Source organism: Tinamus guttatus, unplaced genomic scaffold (assembly GCF_059628265.1).
Source record: "Tinamus guttatus ecotype Peru unplaced genomic scaffold, ASM5962826v1 Tinamus_guttatus_pri_ptg000242l, whole genome shotgun sequence".
NCBI lineage: Eukaryota > Metazoa > Chordata > Aves > Tinamiformes > Tinamidae > Tinamus > Tinamus guttatus.
This window is the reverse complement of record NW_028288776.1, coordinates 4,214,780-4,232,185: the sequence shown is the minus strand read 5'-3', so window position 1 is coordinate 4,232,185 and position 17,406 is coordinate 4,214,780. Positions and strand designations below refer to the sequence as shown.

The 17,406-nt window shown below is 39.7% G+C and overlaps 1 protein-coding gene across 1 annotated transcript in view; it reads right to left on the bottom strand.

The window, feature by feature from the left end:
* ADGRL4 (adhesion G protein-coupled receptor L4) overlaps window positions 1–17,406 on the bottom strand; it is a 71,298-nt gene that overhangs the window by 36,090 nt on the left and 17,802 nt on the right. Inside the window, exon 3 of the mRNA XM_088526088.1 lies at window positions 798–950. Within this exon, the coding sequence (XP_088382214.1) occupies window positions 798–950 (153 nt within the window). The remainder of the gene's footprint in view (window positions 1–797; window positions 951–17,406) is intronic.

The window sequence follows — 17,406 nt, the reverse complement described above, 5'->3', positions numbered from 1 at the left end:
TCACAAGCTCACAAAAAACATACCTAGAATGAGATACAGTCAGCACAAAGGTGTAAAGGGCAATAGATTTATTTCTCATTTTCCCATTCCCTGAGGACTTCTGCAACATACAGAGAAAATTACCAGGGGGTTGAGAAAAGAGAAGTAGTTACAGTCCTTCCATTCAAAGGAAATCCTAAAGGCTTGCATAGCTTTTCAGAAATAACATTTTTTCCTCAAGAATTTTTCTGCCCCTGTAATCTTGAACATGATCCATCCCGTTGCAATGGAAGCAAAACCTGAAGGATGGCGCAGAAGGTAGGATAACTGTGCATCTTGCTCATTGCTGCTGATCAAACTTAAAAAAAAATCCAAACCAAAGCCCCAGTCGAAAGATATTTGGATCACAAAAGGCAAGAGGCAACTGAATGCTTGTCAGGAGGCAACTGAATGCAGGGTTTTTTTTTTTTTTTTTTTTTTTTGTGAGAACACGACCCCCTTAGTTCAGTGAAACAGTGGCATAAAGGATGACTGGATTGAGGGCCACTGTTTTAACTTAACTCTACATTCATTGTCTAAAACTGCATGTGGCACGAGGATAACAGTATTATGGAAACCAGTGGCAGCTGCAATGTTTTCAGTGAGAAATGTAGGCTTGAACTAGAATATTAAATCTGTTTGAGACAAAATCACAGGAATTTTATATCCAGACTCCAAGCTTCACAAATCTGAAGGTAGCTTGTTAGATGGTGATAATTAACAGAAGCAATAAGAACAGAATGACAATTTAAGCTGGTTGGAAGACATTAATAACTTACCCACACAGGAGGTCCCATCATTGGGTACAAAACTTTGTTGACCATTACTGGATTTGTAACCAGGTACACACATGCAGAAATAACTTCCCACAGTGTTTGTGCAATTGGCATTCTCTCCACAAGGCTGAGTAGCATTTTCACATTCATTATCATCTGTCAAGACATAAATTATGGAGAAATATATTTGCATTTGCCAATTGAAGAAAACAATAAAATAAAAGCTTAATTTGGCCATGGGTATTTTATTTTATTATTTCTCTACATTTATAATGCTGAACTAGCACTCTTCATATTTGCCTACAAAGGTTTCCCACTGACAAGGAAGAAATCAGGTGCTCAGCAGCACTCCTCTGCCCTCGTTCTGTGTGAGTCAACAAACCAAAAGAAAACTGATGGGATACTGGAATGCAAGCATTAATGATATATTCATTTGGAAGAGGGGATCTGGTCATGTACGTGTTGTCATGCTTGTATTTGGTAACCTTTCTGGTAACTAACCTCCAGAATAGGCCCGAGGACATGCCTGGGAATTCAGAATTATAAAATAGTGCCCAAAGGGATGTGAAAAAGTCACTTATTTCCCAACACCAAGGCAGAATCAGTATAACTAAATTGACATTTTTATTCATCCTGTTTTTGAAGATCTTCTGATATTTCTAAGCATACCCAGACAACAAATTGCTAAAAAGTTTGTCCTACTCTGACATGAACCTTCAATGACCTTTTTTTTTTTTAAATCCTTTCTTAAGATCTTTGAGATAATTAATGATGACAAACAGACAAGCAAGAATCATGACTTGATCTTTACCTCTCAAAGACTGTTGCATGAATCATCAATTTTGTACCTATAGAATCATATAATCTCTTTCACAGGGCTAATCCCATGTCTCCCATGATACAACAAAGAAGGGGATACACATTCAGGTTTTAAGATTACTTCTTCTATGTATGGTCTCTGCATCTGCTCTTATTGAGAGAGTGAGGATGAGGGTAGTTTGATCAAAGGTCAAATGAAAAAAAACTCTTGCATTATACCATACAGTCAATCTGCAGTGATTCAATAAAATTGTTTTCTCTCTAGAACATCCCAAGATCCCTGAGATCTATTAAATAATTATGACCAAACCTGAGAGGAAAACAAAACAAAAACCAAGAGCTGCCTTAGCCAGAAAATCTATTAGACTGACAATAACACTCGCAAAACTAATACTTACATCTTTCCAACAGTCTACTTTTTGTCAAAGCACCCCAAAACTCTGAGGCAAGTAAATTAGCTAACAAAATCCTCCCAAGCAAAAAGACACTCTCTAAGCAGAGGAAGGATGTTAAAGGCTTCCTGAAGCCTGCTGGGATTTTATTCTTGTTCTCAAGCATAAAGTACTCAGGACATGATAAATGAGAGGAAAGAACTGTAACAGGGAGAGATATAACAATTTATTGCAAAAGATGAACAATTAAGAAGCATGACAGGAAGAAGAAATATGGTTTCAGAAAAGCCGCCCATGGATGAGTTTCATAAAGGTGCTTCTGCTTCCTGATGGCCAGTGTTCTCATAAGGTGCTTGCAGAGACAGGATATAGATAACTACAATGTCATGTAAGTTAAGAAGTGGTAAAAATAAAATACATCAAGAGCTGTAAAGCATAGCAGGAATACGTTTCTGCAGTATAGCCTATTCCTGACCCCTGGAATAACTGGCACAGTGCATTTTTCAGGTTATACCTCTGATATGAATTTGCATGTTACTCAGTGGACTCCAAGATGCAAACACTAACTCAGAACTGCTGTTTTCTTCAGGGAAATTTGGGTCAACAGTATCAAATGGATTACACTCATTATAACCAAAATTGAATGTAATTTAGTGAGGAATCCAACTATGAAAACACTCTGCCAACACATGCCAACAATATTTATTTTACAGCTTTGATATTCATGAGAAAACAGTGAAGGTACATGATTTGGATCTTAGAGAATGCCAGGGTAAATCCAGAATCACTTCAATCAAAACATGAACAGGGGCAGGGAGAAGTATTAGGAATCCAAACTGAGAAACTGAGCGCAGAAAAGTGACCGTTCCTGTCTGGCAGGTGGAACTGTGACGTAGAACATTTTATAGATCCTTGCAGTGTTAGCAAACTACCAGATTAGTGAAAAAGGCAAATGAGGAACAAGTTCTCAAAAAAGAGAGAGAGAGAGGAGAAAAAAAAAAAAAAAGTAGTTCTATTTAGTTTTGATTAGATGCACTTAAATAATCTTCCTGGCTGTGCTTGTAAAAATATTTTACAAGGTCAACCATGACAACAAAAAAATCCTTAAGTTCTTAATGTTGTCACCAGTTTGAACTGCTATGTGAAGAAAAAATCCAGTTTGAAACCCAAAGGTTTTAAAGATATTTTTCCAACTTCTTAAATAATTTATAATATTATTGGATTTGCGGTCTAAAGGGAGTTAGGAAAAAAAGTAGAATTTAAAGATAGGAAATTTTGCATCAAGTGTTTTTCCACAAATACAGAGAGGATACTTTAAATGGCAACAAGCATATAATCCATCTTCTTTGTTGCTATCCAATAAAATTACAGTATGTGCATTCACTGCTGGCAGATACCCCTTGAACACTGCAGCCAGTGTTTCGGAAATGCACACTCCTATAAAGACTTTTTCTTTTTTCAGTTACTGATGAAAAATTCAAAGACTTTTAGAAACAAGACTGGCCAAATGACAAGGTTAATTATTATGCCTAAATGGTAATACTGTATTCACATCTATTTGACATACATCTGCTGAATAGCTGATCTGTTTTTAAAAACTCTTTATTTAAAATGGCAATTCAGCCATCATATCCGATTTGCCCTCAAAGTCTTATCATTAAAAATCACAATGGGAGGAAACTTACGAATAATGTCATAGGAAATCTGAGTTAAACAGCCTATACAAAGGTGGCTATAAGGATAGGTATGTGGGTGCATGTGAATATGGTTAGTATATTTCCTTGGTACGGGTAGAAATTAAAACCTATACTTCATTCTTACCTTGAAAATGCAACTGAAATGTATTTTGCTGTGCATAAATGCATTTACACTTAAACAAATGCATTTACAGCTAAACAATCAGTTATTAGTTGCATGTAACCATGCTGGTTGTTTGGAGAAAATGTGTAAGGACATTCTAAAGCAAAAACATCTGAAGGGCTGCTGATGCGCTGATTTTCAGACTGCTTTTTGAATTGACAAGATGGCATTTCTCCATTAGCACTGAAGGTATTCATTAATCTAGAAACCAAATTTGGGATTATAATTGAACAATCTGACTCACAAGTTCAAACATTAACATAGTCTTCTCTAAACAGAGGACCATGAATTGGGTGCAGTGTTTGTATAAACACTTTCATATAGGGTAATAATGTTCACTGTTAAATAAATCTCTACCACTTTTGTTTTGCATTGATAAAAAACCTTTTCTATGACTGATAGAAATAAATATCATTTTTAAAATAAATTTTAAGTCATACTTGATATGTAAGATGTACCTCAAAAGAATAATTTGTGGATTTTAGAACCATGATGCCATTGGAACAATTTAAAGGAAAAGTATATACCAAGTTTCTTCCAATATATTTCATTTGCTCTCCAAAAAATCAAATTTATCATGTCATATACCCTGTTAAGTTATGGTCTCACAGGAAAACTTCGGGATACCTACAGTTAAAAGTCTATATAATTCATTATTATTATGATGATAGAACCCCTTGAACTATCAATTTTAGGTGTAGAATATATTTTGTAATACTGCTGTTATGTTTTACATGAAAAAAGTGCCATGAGGGAAACTTTGCTAAATCTATTGTCATAAAAAACCCCAAACTGTCTTGAAGTATTTCCATTGCACTGAGTACATTGCTAGGACAGACTCTGCCATGATATGATGATATACAATATGAAGAGTTAGTTTGGAGGGGAAACTTGTCATACTCATTCAGAGTCACACAATATATATATATATTTCTTTTAATAAATTCTGAGGTAAACAGCTTCTCCCTTCACCTCAAATAACAAACAGATACAATTGGATGCAATCACCTAAATTAAAGCAAGTAATTTGGATATTTTCAGTTCTCATTGAATAAGATTTTTGTAGAACTAAAATTTCCTATCTTTGAAAATATTCTGGGCTCTCTGGCATGCACTGAATTAAATTGAGAAGTCAGGCTGATGACTTTTACTAACTGAAAAAGTGACCTGAGGGAAAAACGAGCAATGCTGGACCTGGAGTTCATCATTGGAGGCAACCAGCTGGAGGCAGCTCACCTAGGCGGATGACCTTCAGCTGCAGGACCTGGTCACTCAAGTACCTGCCACCTGCAAAGCCTGCCTTGGAGCCACACAGCCTGGAGGCTCCGTGTAGGATGTCCAGGCTCCTGGCTGCTCTGCAGAAAAGCTGGAATTCCCCAGAGTATTGGATCAAGAGCTTCCTTGTAGTTTGACAGAGCAAGCTTTCCTAAAGCCAGATCTAAACAGGCATAGCAGTGATTTTTTATAAGTTGAATGCAAGCTCAATGTTATTAAGGGCCACAAACAACCCATACAGACGCCATCACCGTATATCATAACATACTTGCAACTTGTTCCGTTCAGTGTATTTGCCAGATGACATAAAAGGCAGCAATTGAAACAACAAATAATTTTGCCATGATCCGGGCCTTTTGAAGCCAGGGTTGGAGGCCTCAGGGGCCTGCGTGTCCATCAAGAGTGGCAGTGGCAGCCCAGGACTGCCGATCACTGTTGGGCTCAGTAGTCTGAGGTGGACAGCGCTGGCCAGGAAGGAAATGCAGCCAGGGCGGCTGGGGAATACACTGATTCATTGCAACCGGCTGCTCTCTTTCGACAGCAGCCTCTGCTGCCAAAGCTGCTACAGAGCCCCCAGGGGAAACTAAAACTACCCTTCTCTTGTGTAAACCCCATGGGAGAACTGCACTTGAAGTGCCTCACTTAACCCCTCAAAAGCAAGGAAATAAAAGGCTTCCTGTAAAACAAATTCCGGTGCTGCTCACCCTGCTGTGCTTAGCTTGTCTGGAGGTCTCAGAGCAGTGGGTGATCGCACATACATTACCTGTGTGCTGCAGGACCGCCACTCCGCAGCCCCAACAGCCGGAGTTAAGAACAGCAACACCATTAACAACCTCGCCTCTCCTTCCTAGCAATCTGTTTCCATTAATGGTAATTTAATACAATTTGTTTATGATTCTCCAAAGATTCAGCATTCAAGTTTGGTCTAAATCAGCACGAAAGAGCAGATGCTTATATGAACCACTTGAGACTGCAGAACTGGGCTGGAATTCTCATTTTAATATGAATTGCTTTCATAATGGGCCCGATTTGTCTTTGTCCTACACCAGGGCAAGGGATCATGCTGCAGAAGAAATCTTGTAACTGAAGGCTCTGCCTTTCTAGATTTTCATAACTCTCTATCTCCATGAAAGAGCCCTTTGCAATACCTTCTCTGGGTGCCTTTAAAAAAAACAAAAACAAACAAACCCAACCACACACACACACAGATTGCCAGGAGCTTTTAAACGGTTTGGACTTGAGGACTCCACTGCCTAGCTGAACTCCTAAAGTCTTTGGATCAACAAAAAATATTTTCTAGCATACACTTCATAGCCAGTGTGTACAGGTAGAGAAGACTTGAGATCAGCAGTTCTTGTGTGCCTGGTTGTGCTAAATGGTCTCACAAAAAATCCAAGAGTTCCAATTTGAAGAGGAGGGCAGAAAATTACATAAATACGAAAGTGTTCCTATATATTCAAAACACACAGGCTAAGTCTATTCAGAGACTGGACAAGGTTTAGAGAGGTTGATATATTATCCAAACTGTTTCCCTCATCTCTTCCTAGAATTTTCAGGTATTACAAATTAAACCTGATGAACATATGTTATTAGGCAAGCACTGTCTGACACTGAGAATGTCTTTTTTAAGTCATGCTTTTTAATGTCTGGGTAGCATCAGAAAAAGAAAATCTGTAACTTGTAACCAGTTGTATGCAAGTAATAGAGTAAGAAAAAAAGAATCTTTAAAAATGCTAATGCTTGCCCAGAAACAATGCAATTACCCAGCCTAACAACTACAGAACTTGAGAATGAAAAGGAATAGTGTGCTCAAATTAGAGAAAACAGAGAACTGAAGCTGTCTCATTGCAATTTGGTGGGGAGCTTCAGGTTAGGAGTGCAAACCCCAAATTAATTGTTTGCTATCCGGGTGACACCCCTTTCCTAACTGGAACAGGAGGGGAAATGCTGTAAGCGAGATGCCAGGAAGATTTACTCCTCCCGTTGCAGAGGAAGTCAGAGCCAATCAGACATCCCCTGCCGACCGGGATGAGCTGGGCCTCAGGACGCCTGTCAAGCGGTGGGTGAAGAGCACAACCCAGAACGTCGGAGCTGGGCACGAGGGACCAGGAGCTGCCACTCACTCTTAGGGGAAGCAGACCATGACCTCCTTGCACCTGGAGCACACCAGGCTTCCCTTCCCACCTTCCCCTCAGGAATTTGACATTAATTCACACCAATTGGGCACCTGGCTTGATGAGATTAGTGAAATGCTAAAGAGGAGGGACAGTAATTGTCAGAGACAGTGAGGAGGCACAGGTAAAATGGAAACACACAGGTTAGACATGAACTGCCTGAGTATTCAGCCTGACTTTGGATACAGGGAATAAATGACCAGATACATTTTCTTAAAAAAAACACTATAGACACTCAGTAGAAGGAGATAGAATAATAATCTAATTTACCGCTCAAGTCACACGGAGCTTCCATTTAGCCATACAATGAACTCAAGCAACCCGAGGTTCGCATCTGACAGGATGTGAGCAAGAGAGACGTCATCACTCAGCTCTAAACATTTTGGTCTCAAGCAAGAGATAAGAGAGGGAAAATAGCTTAGCAAACACTTTGATTAAAGGGGGGACAAAAGAAATCCATGCAGCACTCTCCCAGATTTCAAAACAAACGGGAAATATTTTTTCAGCCTCTGAACAACACAGCCAGGAAATGCATCATCACATTATGGCTTACACAGGCCAACCGCTGCGGTGCCCTTATGGTGTGGGTAAGCAAGATGTGAAAACACATCCCAGCTTGAGTCAGGCAGAGGAAGGTAGAGTATGGTCTGAGGAGCGTTATCTATTGTCTCTTTTCAAAAATAATTTGCCATAACATATCAGAAACAGTATTAAAAACATTTATTGTTTTTAAGCTTGAGATCTACATTATGCTCCATTTTAGATTTAAAAAAAAAAAAAAAACAAACACAATAAAAGATGTGGTAAAATTGCTTTGAGAGAAGTAATAGCTCAAATAATGTGGAAGGCCATAAAACAGCAGCTACAGGAGGAGCTTTTTTCCCCCCCATTGTGGAGCAGTATTCATCGATTTCTGAAATCACACACTAATTACGCTCCGAGTGGAGAAAGTACTTGAAGGAGTCTACTCTGTGCATCAGAGACATTGAGTTCATGATGTTCTTTTGTAAAAATCCAAGTTATAGTGCTAAGCACAAGAGTAGCTTGATGAAATTTGATTGCCAGTACTACTATGAAGGTTATATGAGGTGACCTAATACTAGTCTATGAGATATATGGACTTATATGGCTCTGTCTAGGTTAATATCAAGGTTAGCTCATTAAAAGAAAATAACTCCAGTAGAGAATGGACATCATATTTTAAAATTTCAGCACCTGTTTCATTCTCCTTGTCAAATTGCTTGTGATCAAATTACATATGAACTGTGCATCTTCTACAGTGACCCACATAGCTGGTGACAATTTTTTATATTATCTCTGTTTGTAAGTGATCCCATTTAAATGCTTTGGAACTCAATAACTTCATTATTACATAATAGACTAATTCACAATAGGAAATCATTACAATCTATAACTGAGAAAAGCCATTAATTACTGGAAAGTGTCCAATCTCCAACCTGAAGATATTAAATATGGTCTGGCAAGGAGGAGACAATTAGACTGAGGAATTCTACCCAAAGGGAAAGCATGCCAGTATTTCTGCAGCTAGGCTAATGACTTCTACAACAATAACCACTTTAAGTATTTCCAGCTACTGTCAATGCTGCAAGTATTTTACTACATGATGAAAATATCTTAACTGTTACTGACAGTCATGTTCTTAGAGACTGACCTCAGCAGTACATTTCTGCTAACAAAATTCACTATGAAAATACATAACTTTCATTTTTAGTCTTTTGATATGAATTACAGCTAAATATAGTGATGCAAGGGGAATTATGGATTATAAAAGTCAGGGGAGCCAAGTCTACAGTACTGCTCACAGCCTGTTTAAGGGATGCAGATTTGGGGCTTCTTGCAGTCATTTTTTCCTGGGTAATATTCACATATTATGCTATTGAAATTTGTTTATTTAAAAATTATACAGCATTCCTCCTTTCTGGGGCAACCTCTTCCAAAACCAGACTGCTGTAAAAAAACAAATTTCCTCTTTCATCCTTCTGTCCTCAGCCTTACAGCTTTGAAGAGATGAGCCTGCATTCTCCTCATACAAAATGGCCATTAGCTCTTTTTGGCCCTTTCTTCTTAAGGCACATAATCCAGAAGGCTTTAGTCTCGAATGATAAAATGAGCGAACCCACTCAGGTCCTCACTGAATTCTGAATGTCAGGATAACTCACTTCATGTTAAAGTGACTCTACTTTGCTGCCTACACCAACAGCTCTGTTTGCTAATAGTTATTGCATACTACTTTCAAATATTCTGCTCATGTTTTCTGCATAAGCTTGTCTTTTTTTACTGAGGATGTTTACTCTGAGATACAGGGACTAAGGACTTCCTTAGCCCAAAGATATGAAACATTCTGCTTTTACAGTCAGCAAAAATATGAGAGCGGCTTCCAATTCAAAGAAATCTCCCAGTTGGACAGACGTAATACCTATAATAGGGAATAATGCTGAAACTTGGCACAAGTCAGAACTGAAAACACTTATGCTTACCCATACTACGAGCTGCCCCAATGCTGACAGGTGGAAAGGTGTAGATAAACTATACAAAAGCCATGTATCCTTTGGCAACTGGAGATAGGTCTGTGCAGAGCTCAAAGGCAGGTCGTGTGGGAAGCAGCAACACTGCCTTAGCCCTCTTCAGTAGCCAGGTGAATCAGCTGTTTAAGTTCAGCTGTTATTAGCCTGGTCATAGCACGATGCTACCTGCTACTCCCTTGCCTTGTCCAGCATTGCACAAACTCATCTTAGTAGACACTAAGAAACAGAGTCCCAGTTACAAAACACAGAGAAAAATCTAGTTTAAATGGCTCCTGGTTAAAGGGAAAGGTGTAATTCCCTTGCAGAGAAGGCAGAAGTCACAAGAAAAAAAGCACAGCAGATTACTGCAGCCTGTCACACCTGGGGTCTGACCAGAACCAGGTGGCACAGAAAGCCTCACTAGGTTATTCCAAGTCAACCTTCAGGTTTACACTCGAGTACAAAAGTCCTCCTTTGGCAACACCAGACCTTCCCCCACCCACCCACCCGCCATCACCCTCAAAAATAGAGCTTCATTTTAGTTATTAAAATAACTGATCAACGTCAGTACCTACATCTAAATTCAAGCATTTTGAGAAGTGTCTTGATTATCAAATTGACTGAACTTCCAGAAGCACTAGGTAGCTTTCCACAGGATGTTAAGGACTCCTGAAAATTGGGCAGTTTATTGGATATATGGAAGAGAATCACAAGCTTCTGTCTTGAAAGTGTTGGAGAATAAATGGTTTTAGCAAAAACAATAGTAAAGATTCTGTTCTTTCAGTTTTAAGGGAGGGAAGCTATTGCATCACATATCAAATGTTTTGTTCATTAAAAAAAAGTCATTGCCTTTTGTCCTCCTCTCCTGTCTCTGGATGTAGCAGCACAGGCAGTTCTATAGGATATCCTCAGTGTTGCTTTAAAAGTTCCAGATCATTCTGTAAATCAGAGTAGTTTGTTGGGAAAGATTTTTTTGCTCAGGTTTGTTGCAATCTTTATATTATAATTAGCATTACTGGAAACACAAGACAGTTTTTTGAAGGGGGAAAGATTTACATTCCAAGGGTAAATACATACTAGAGAAAAAAATCCTTTGAAGAACACATTTTCAAATGGGCAAGCTGTTACACACAGAACACTGGGTTAGAACTCAAATTCTTACTGCAGCTGCCTTGGCTCCAAATCAAACACTGTAAAGTCAACCATGAGGATCTCCTCCAAAGACTACTGAAAGATCATGGATGGGGCACAGCTAGAGACAGGGGGAAGGCACCTCAGGGATGGCAGAGCAGCACACAGCATCATGAATTGGTAACCTCACACTCCTTAAAGGCTGATGTATCTTACTGGGATTGACCATTGTTCAGAGGAAGGTTCTGATAGTCATAAAACCCATCCAGGAATGTGAATAAACTGTCTTAGCACCCCTTTCCTCATGATATTTTACATTATCTACATTGAAAGCAAAAGAGATGCCCTGCAAGTCCCAGGAAAGAACAAAAAATTTGTTCAGAGCAAGTCCTCTTCTAGGCCAAACAGCAAAGATAATGATGACTTTCTTGTTGAGTAATGAGTTTCTCCAGAACTTCTGTGGTGTCTGTTTTAGCCAAAGGCTGCAGTGTTGTGTTATTTTAAGTTTAAACATACCCTACTCTAACAAGACACTGAAGTATTGATAGTATTATTTTTATTGCAGACAGTACTTTGATCTGGATGCCAGAAGAGGTCAATACAAGAACTACAGAGTTAGAGTTGTTTACATCCAGCATACAATGCAAATAAGTGAATGTGGCAAGGACATCCCAGGCAGATTAAATAAGGCCATGTTTTCCTAGCTCTACTTATTTTTTTAAAACTAAACATCTTGTAAGTAATGTCCATGAAATTCTCTTATTTAAGTGCTTCTCCCTCCCGCCCCCCACAAAAAAAAGCAAAAAACAAGTTACATTAATCACAGCGCAGAGGGTTCTGTCATAGGATAATGGGGACTTGGCGTGCCAACAAAGGGCATCCAGATGTCCCCAGCTTCCTTATCTATACAATGGGCAGCGACAACAGCCATTTTATTAGCTGAGATATTGTTGCTCTCATCAGATAAAACTGTGTGTTTTGTTGCTTTGATGTTCGCTGTCATCATAGTGGAGCTGTTTCAACTGCATATTTAAAGAATGGCTGCAGCGGCAGCTTATGTTCCTGAACAACACTATCTAGAAACATCTCGCAATGAGAAGCAAGCAGTGCACTAATTGTGCTTTATCAGAAGATGGGAAAAGTAAACAGGGCTTCTGCCACAGTTATTTCTAGTTGAGACATAATTGCAAAGTCATCTTTCTTTCCTACATTTGTTTCCCTGAAGGAAAGATCACCAGAAAGTCAGTTCCCTCTGAATGGAAAGCAAATCAAGCAGCCACCTAAAAGTGATGTCAGCCATACCTATTTTGCCTCCATGTACAATATTATTAAGCCATGAAATATTTACTAGATTAAGTAACATTTTTAAGTAACTGCCCATATTCAAGGCTCCTCCACAATAACGACAACTATTACAGCACTCAGAAATATGTACCTTACTTCCACATGCTTGGTTTGATCATGCAGACCTTGGAGGCTAACAAAAATCTGTCATGCAGAGCAATAGGCAAACTCATTTAATTTTCTATTTAAATCCTTCCTGACAGAGTGGACTTTTCTTGAATTCCAAAACAGCAAGCCTGTTAACCAAACCCCAAAGGTGGACACGTTTGCTTGTCGACACTGGGCTTATCTGGCCATATTATCACTCGGGCAATAATTATATGAAGTGCTGCAGACAATTTAATAATTCAACATTTGCCAGCTGCTACTGAACTCTTCAAATCTATACAAAGCATGGGGAAGGGCTAGGGACTCTCCATTGGGCTGCACGACAAGAACACTCCACCTAACGATCTCTGCAGCTCTGTTCCTCTGATTTCTGGTGGGGGACAATGGGCATGACGACAGGAACAGCACAATTAGAGAGCAGCAGCCCAGCATTATGGGTCCACCAGAGTTGCTGCAGGCAAGAGGTTACCCCAATAACAAGAGGTAAAACAGGCAAGTATAAATGGTGCAGGCAAACATCGGCCCCTGGCTGGTGACTCCTGGGATGCTGCACATATGATACACACTCAGAAAGCCAGTAGGCAGATGGACGTGCATTCAATGCTCCTGCCATGACAAGCCCTCTCCACTGCTAATTCCCCCCGCACAAGAGGGGGCAAATGCCCCCTTTTTCCAGCTCCATACCCTCCAGACAGATCCTGCTCCTGCCTTTGTATAGGAATCTCCATTCCTGGTTTTCCTGCTCCACCTGTTCTCCACCATCAGCCGGATCCCCAGCTGATGGCCAGGCAGCACCCCTGCGAGAGCCACCAGCTTTACATTCACTAACGGATTTTGCTGCTGACTGCCAAGGGAGTTCTAGCAATCATTTAACCTACCTCTGTTTCAGCTCCCCTCTATAAAGGCATTCCTTCTGCCTTGTCTATTTTGATTTAAACAAACCAACCCTAACCGCCAAAGGTCAAACATGCTTGTATAGCACCTGGCACACTGATCTTATTTGGGTCTTCAAAGTGTCACTGTAAACCAAACAGTGAATCCTAAGAAGTGGAACAGTCTGAAGCCTCCTTTCAGGACTCCGGAAAGGTTTTTCTGATGAGAAGGATGATGCAAGAAGGAATTGTGAAGTTGTGTGTCCTGTTAAGAGACAGAGCTAAGGGGGTAATTCAACCCAGATTAGGGGAATTTAATTTTGAACATTCTTTTGAGACTCAAGAGAAGCTACACATGTTCTGCTCACTTGTTTCTAAGGCCTGAGCTGCAGTTCCCATGGCCTGGTGATGGGGATGGTCTCAAAGAGCAGAGGGGAGGCATCCCAGCCCAGTCAGCAGATGCGAACCCTGGAGGACATAGTGAGGAATCACTTTCCAGCAGAGGAGAGCAAACTCTTCACAAGATTTCCCCAAAACATGGGAAAAAGGGCAAATCATAAATTGTGTGTGCATGTTCTAGTCTACCCTAATTGACTACAATTACTTGCTTTTAACCATCAATGGGCACCTCAAGGTTACAGGTCTTAAGAGCTTTAGAAATACCTTTAGTATGTGAAATAGTCTTACAATACCTTTTTTTTTTTTTAAGCCCCTGAAATTACATGACTACACCAACAACCAAACCCTACATAAGGGCAGTTACAAAGAACTACAAAGAAAGGTTAGCAGCAGAGAAAGTCTATGCCTTTTAGCTAACAGAAAGTGACAAATGTGTGTGCACACATGTGCACACGTGCAAAAAACCCTGCTCAGATGTACAGGGCCTGACAACAGAGCTTCTGCAAATCCAGAGGTACTATGCTACTTCTCACATAAAATTCATTGGCCTTCTCATTTACTTACACACCCTGGCTATAACACATAAAGTGTCTGGAAAGTTAATAAGAGAGAATCATATAATTGTGTCACCTCACTTTTGGTTGCATTTTCAAGTTCTCCTCACAAGACTTTGACACGTTAAAAGCTAGCAAGAGGCTAGAAGCTAGCAAACAGTAACTGGGAGGTCAAGGGCAGAGAATTACATTTTGTTATCTGTGTGTGTTCCCTCAACACTGCTGCTGCAACATTTTCGACTTGCAGTTCTGAATAACACCTATTGACAGATTTAGCTCCTGCCCACTTGTTTCATGAAGAAAGCAAACGTGGAAGGGTCTCACCTTAATAGCTTTGTTTAAAACACAAAAACATTCATCCTTGGTGGTTATTTTTTTAACCATCTCTTCTCCTTCTGGTGTTCATTAGCATGATGTCTGTCTGCCTGATATCTGGAGAAGGTTGTCAGCAGAAACCTTAAGCCACTTTCCCCTCTCTTCCCTGTTTATAACTCTTTCAAGAAAGAGGTAGCCAATTGGCATATGGAGTACTGGGGCCCAGGAAACTATTCAATAGCAATTGAAATCTGGTGTGTGTCAGGTGTGAGGAGTACTGGGAAAAATCAGGAACTTCCATAAATGAGATGCAACTGCCACAATCATAGCACAGTGATAAAAGGGGCTCTTCCATGAGCTGAATGCTTCCTGGTCATTTATGAAGGATTATTCAATTATCTAATAATTAAACCTTTAGGTAATGAAATATGTTTTAAAAGGAGGAGGGGAAAAAAACACTAAGGACTTTGCTTCAGCAGATGTAAAACTGACACATCTGCCTCCCTCGATACTAGCAAATTGGCTCTTTCAATATGTTTCATTTGTTCTCCTGCCAATTGCTGATCTCCTGTCAATTTGCTCTCAAACTTGGAAGAAAATTAAATGGTTTGATGACATATTGGTTTCTGTATTTTATCTTTGAAATGCAAAATATATTTTTCAATGATCTTAGAAATGTTCTGCATCTTTGAAATCTTTGCAATTGTAAGATGTTGGGCTTGATCCCCATCTGGAATATAAGGGCATAACTACATCTAACTAAATTAAGCGTTAGTGTTTTATCCCAGCTGGTGATCTTTTCCATAGATTTTGCGCAGATTAATATGGAACATGTTCTATATTTATTGAGAAATATGCACTATAAAAGGGGTGCCTCCCTATGCACTTTAGGTCTTTCTGAAAATATCTATACTGGATAATTACCTGAAACTTTTTTCTAAGGGCCTTAAATACTCAAAATGAAACAACACAACTGCCATCATAGCCAACCACACACGTAAAGAAAAATGATAGCAGCGTTAACTGCAACAATCGCTTGCTCTATAAACATTATTAAAATGATAGAAACAGTATGTTAGCTGTGCCATAATATCCAGGTTAAAACCACAGTCAGGCCCAATATTCCAGGTTACAGGTTGTAATTTATATACCTATAATTTATACTGTACTATAATTTATACAACATTTATTGAAATGAAGGCCAGAAAGGATGGGCTAGTGAGTGGGATATTCATTCAATTCCTTGCTCAGTGGCCATTTTCTTAGTCCCAGTGTCACAAAAGTATTCTGGCCCCAGAAGTGGAACTCTGATGAATGCCTGTGCTTTGGCCCTGTGTGTGCCCAGGAAAGCCTCAGGCCTGCCAGGGATCAGCAGCTCAGTCCATATTTCTTATTGAGACCTAAATTTGACAGGGAACCGTAAACATCGCACGCCCAGAATATGGGAAGCAGCTCGGCACCTACTGCAGCTACAGCCACAGCTATTCAAACACAGGAAGGAGAAAAGGGGGAAGAGGAGGAGGAAATAGCCCTGTCCTCATCAGTCCGAAGGCAGAAACTCATCCCATCCCTCCTGAGCTTGGAAAGAGTAATTCAATTGCCCTGAGCCCATAAGCACATCTGTAACCAAGCAGGTAGTGTCTTCATGTGGGAGTCTTGATTTCAGGTTCCTGCCCTAGGGATGGCTAATGTATTTTATCCATGAATTGTTTAAAATAAAATCATTTGTCATAGAAATGAATGGAAAAAGACTCATTTTCAGAGCCACTGCCACTGTGGATGGCCAATATAGAGGAAAGTGCTTACGCTTAGGCATTCTTGACTAAAAACAATGGCTTCCCTCTCTTTATGCTAAGTTTACCCATCTGTAAAGCAGACACATTGCAGTTTACCTAACTCAGAGAAATGGGATAATATGGCTTTGGCAAAAGAGAGGCTCCATCACATTGCTTTACTAGGCATAAAAAGATAATAAGAATATATGATTTTAAATCAACATTAAGATAGTGTAGACTCTGGGACATTTCTGATATTGGTTTGGCTGGATAATGCAATTTATTTTCCAACAGGTCTCTTGCAGTGCTTGATATTTCACAGAGCGAACCTGTGTTACAAGATGTACAGAGCTAATCTGCTGAGGAAAGGAATCATAAACAAGACTTTATCCTGTGTTATTTTATTCATGAAAGTATTATTCCAATCTGTGAAATCTTGAAGTATGGGCTGGATCCTGGGATTATAGTCATGCTGATATATCCCAAGTTGGCCAGCTTTAAAAAATTTCTTAATTCCAGAGAAGGAACATGCTGCCATATTTGAGATTGCCATATCTGTTTTAAAACCTGCTCTCATGAGGGGTTTTTGACTGTTTGAGTTTTTTTTTTTTTTTTAAGAGGCACAAAGCCAATGTCGCACTATTGCCAAGCAACTATTCCAAGCAGGACAGGAATTGCAGATTCCTGTGTGGAAGTGACAGCGTCCCCGCCTCAGCCCGTCTTCGGCATGGGAAGGACACTGTGTGCCTTTGCTGTGAGCGCCGCAAGGACAGAGATCTCCCTCGCCTGTTCATGTTGTTCTCTTCCAGGAGCTGGACCGAGGTTTTGGTAATCTCGACAAAGCGTCCACACATTCCTTACAAGTTTGCCATCATTATTTTCAATAGCATTGTTTTCACAAGGAAATCCTTTGGGATACACAAAAATGAAACTTGTTATCTCTTTGATGAATATATTTTGAAGATTAAGAAGAGGCTTAGACAGGAGATACAGAGAATGGTGAAGATTAGGAGAGCGGTGACAAGACCTGGTAGAAAGGAAACTAATTTTTTTAAAAAAGACTACTCAG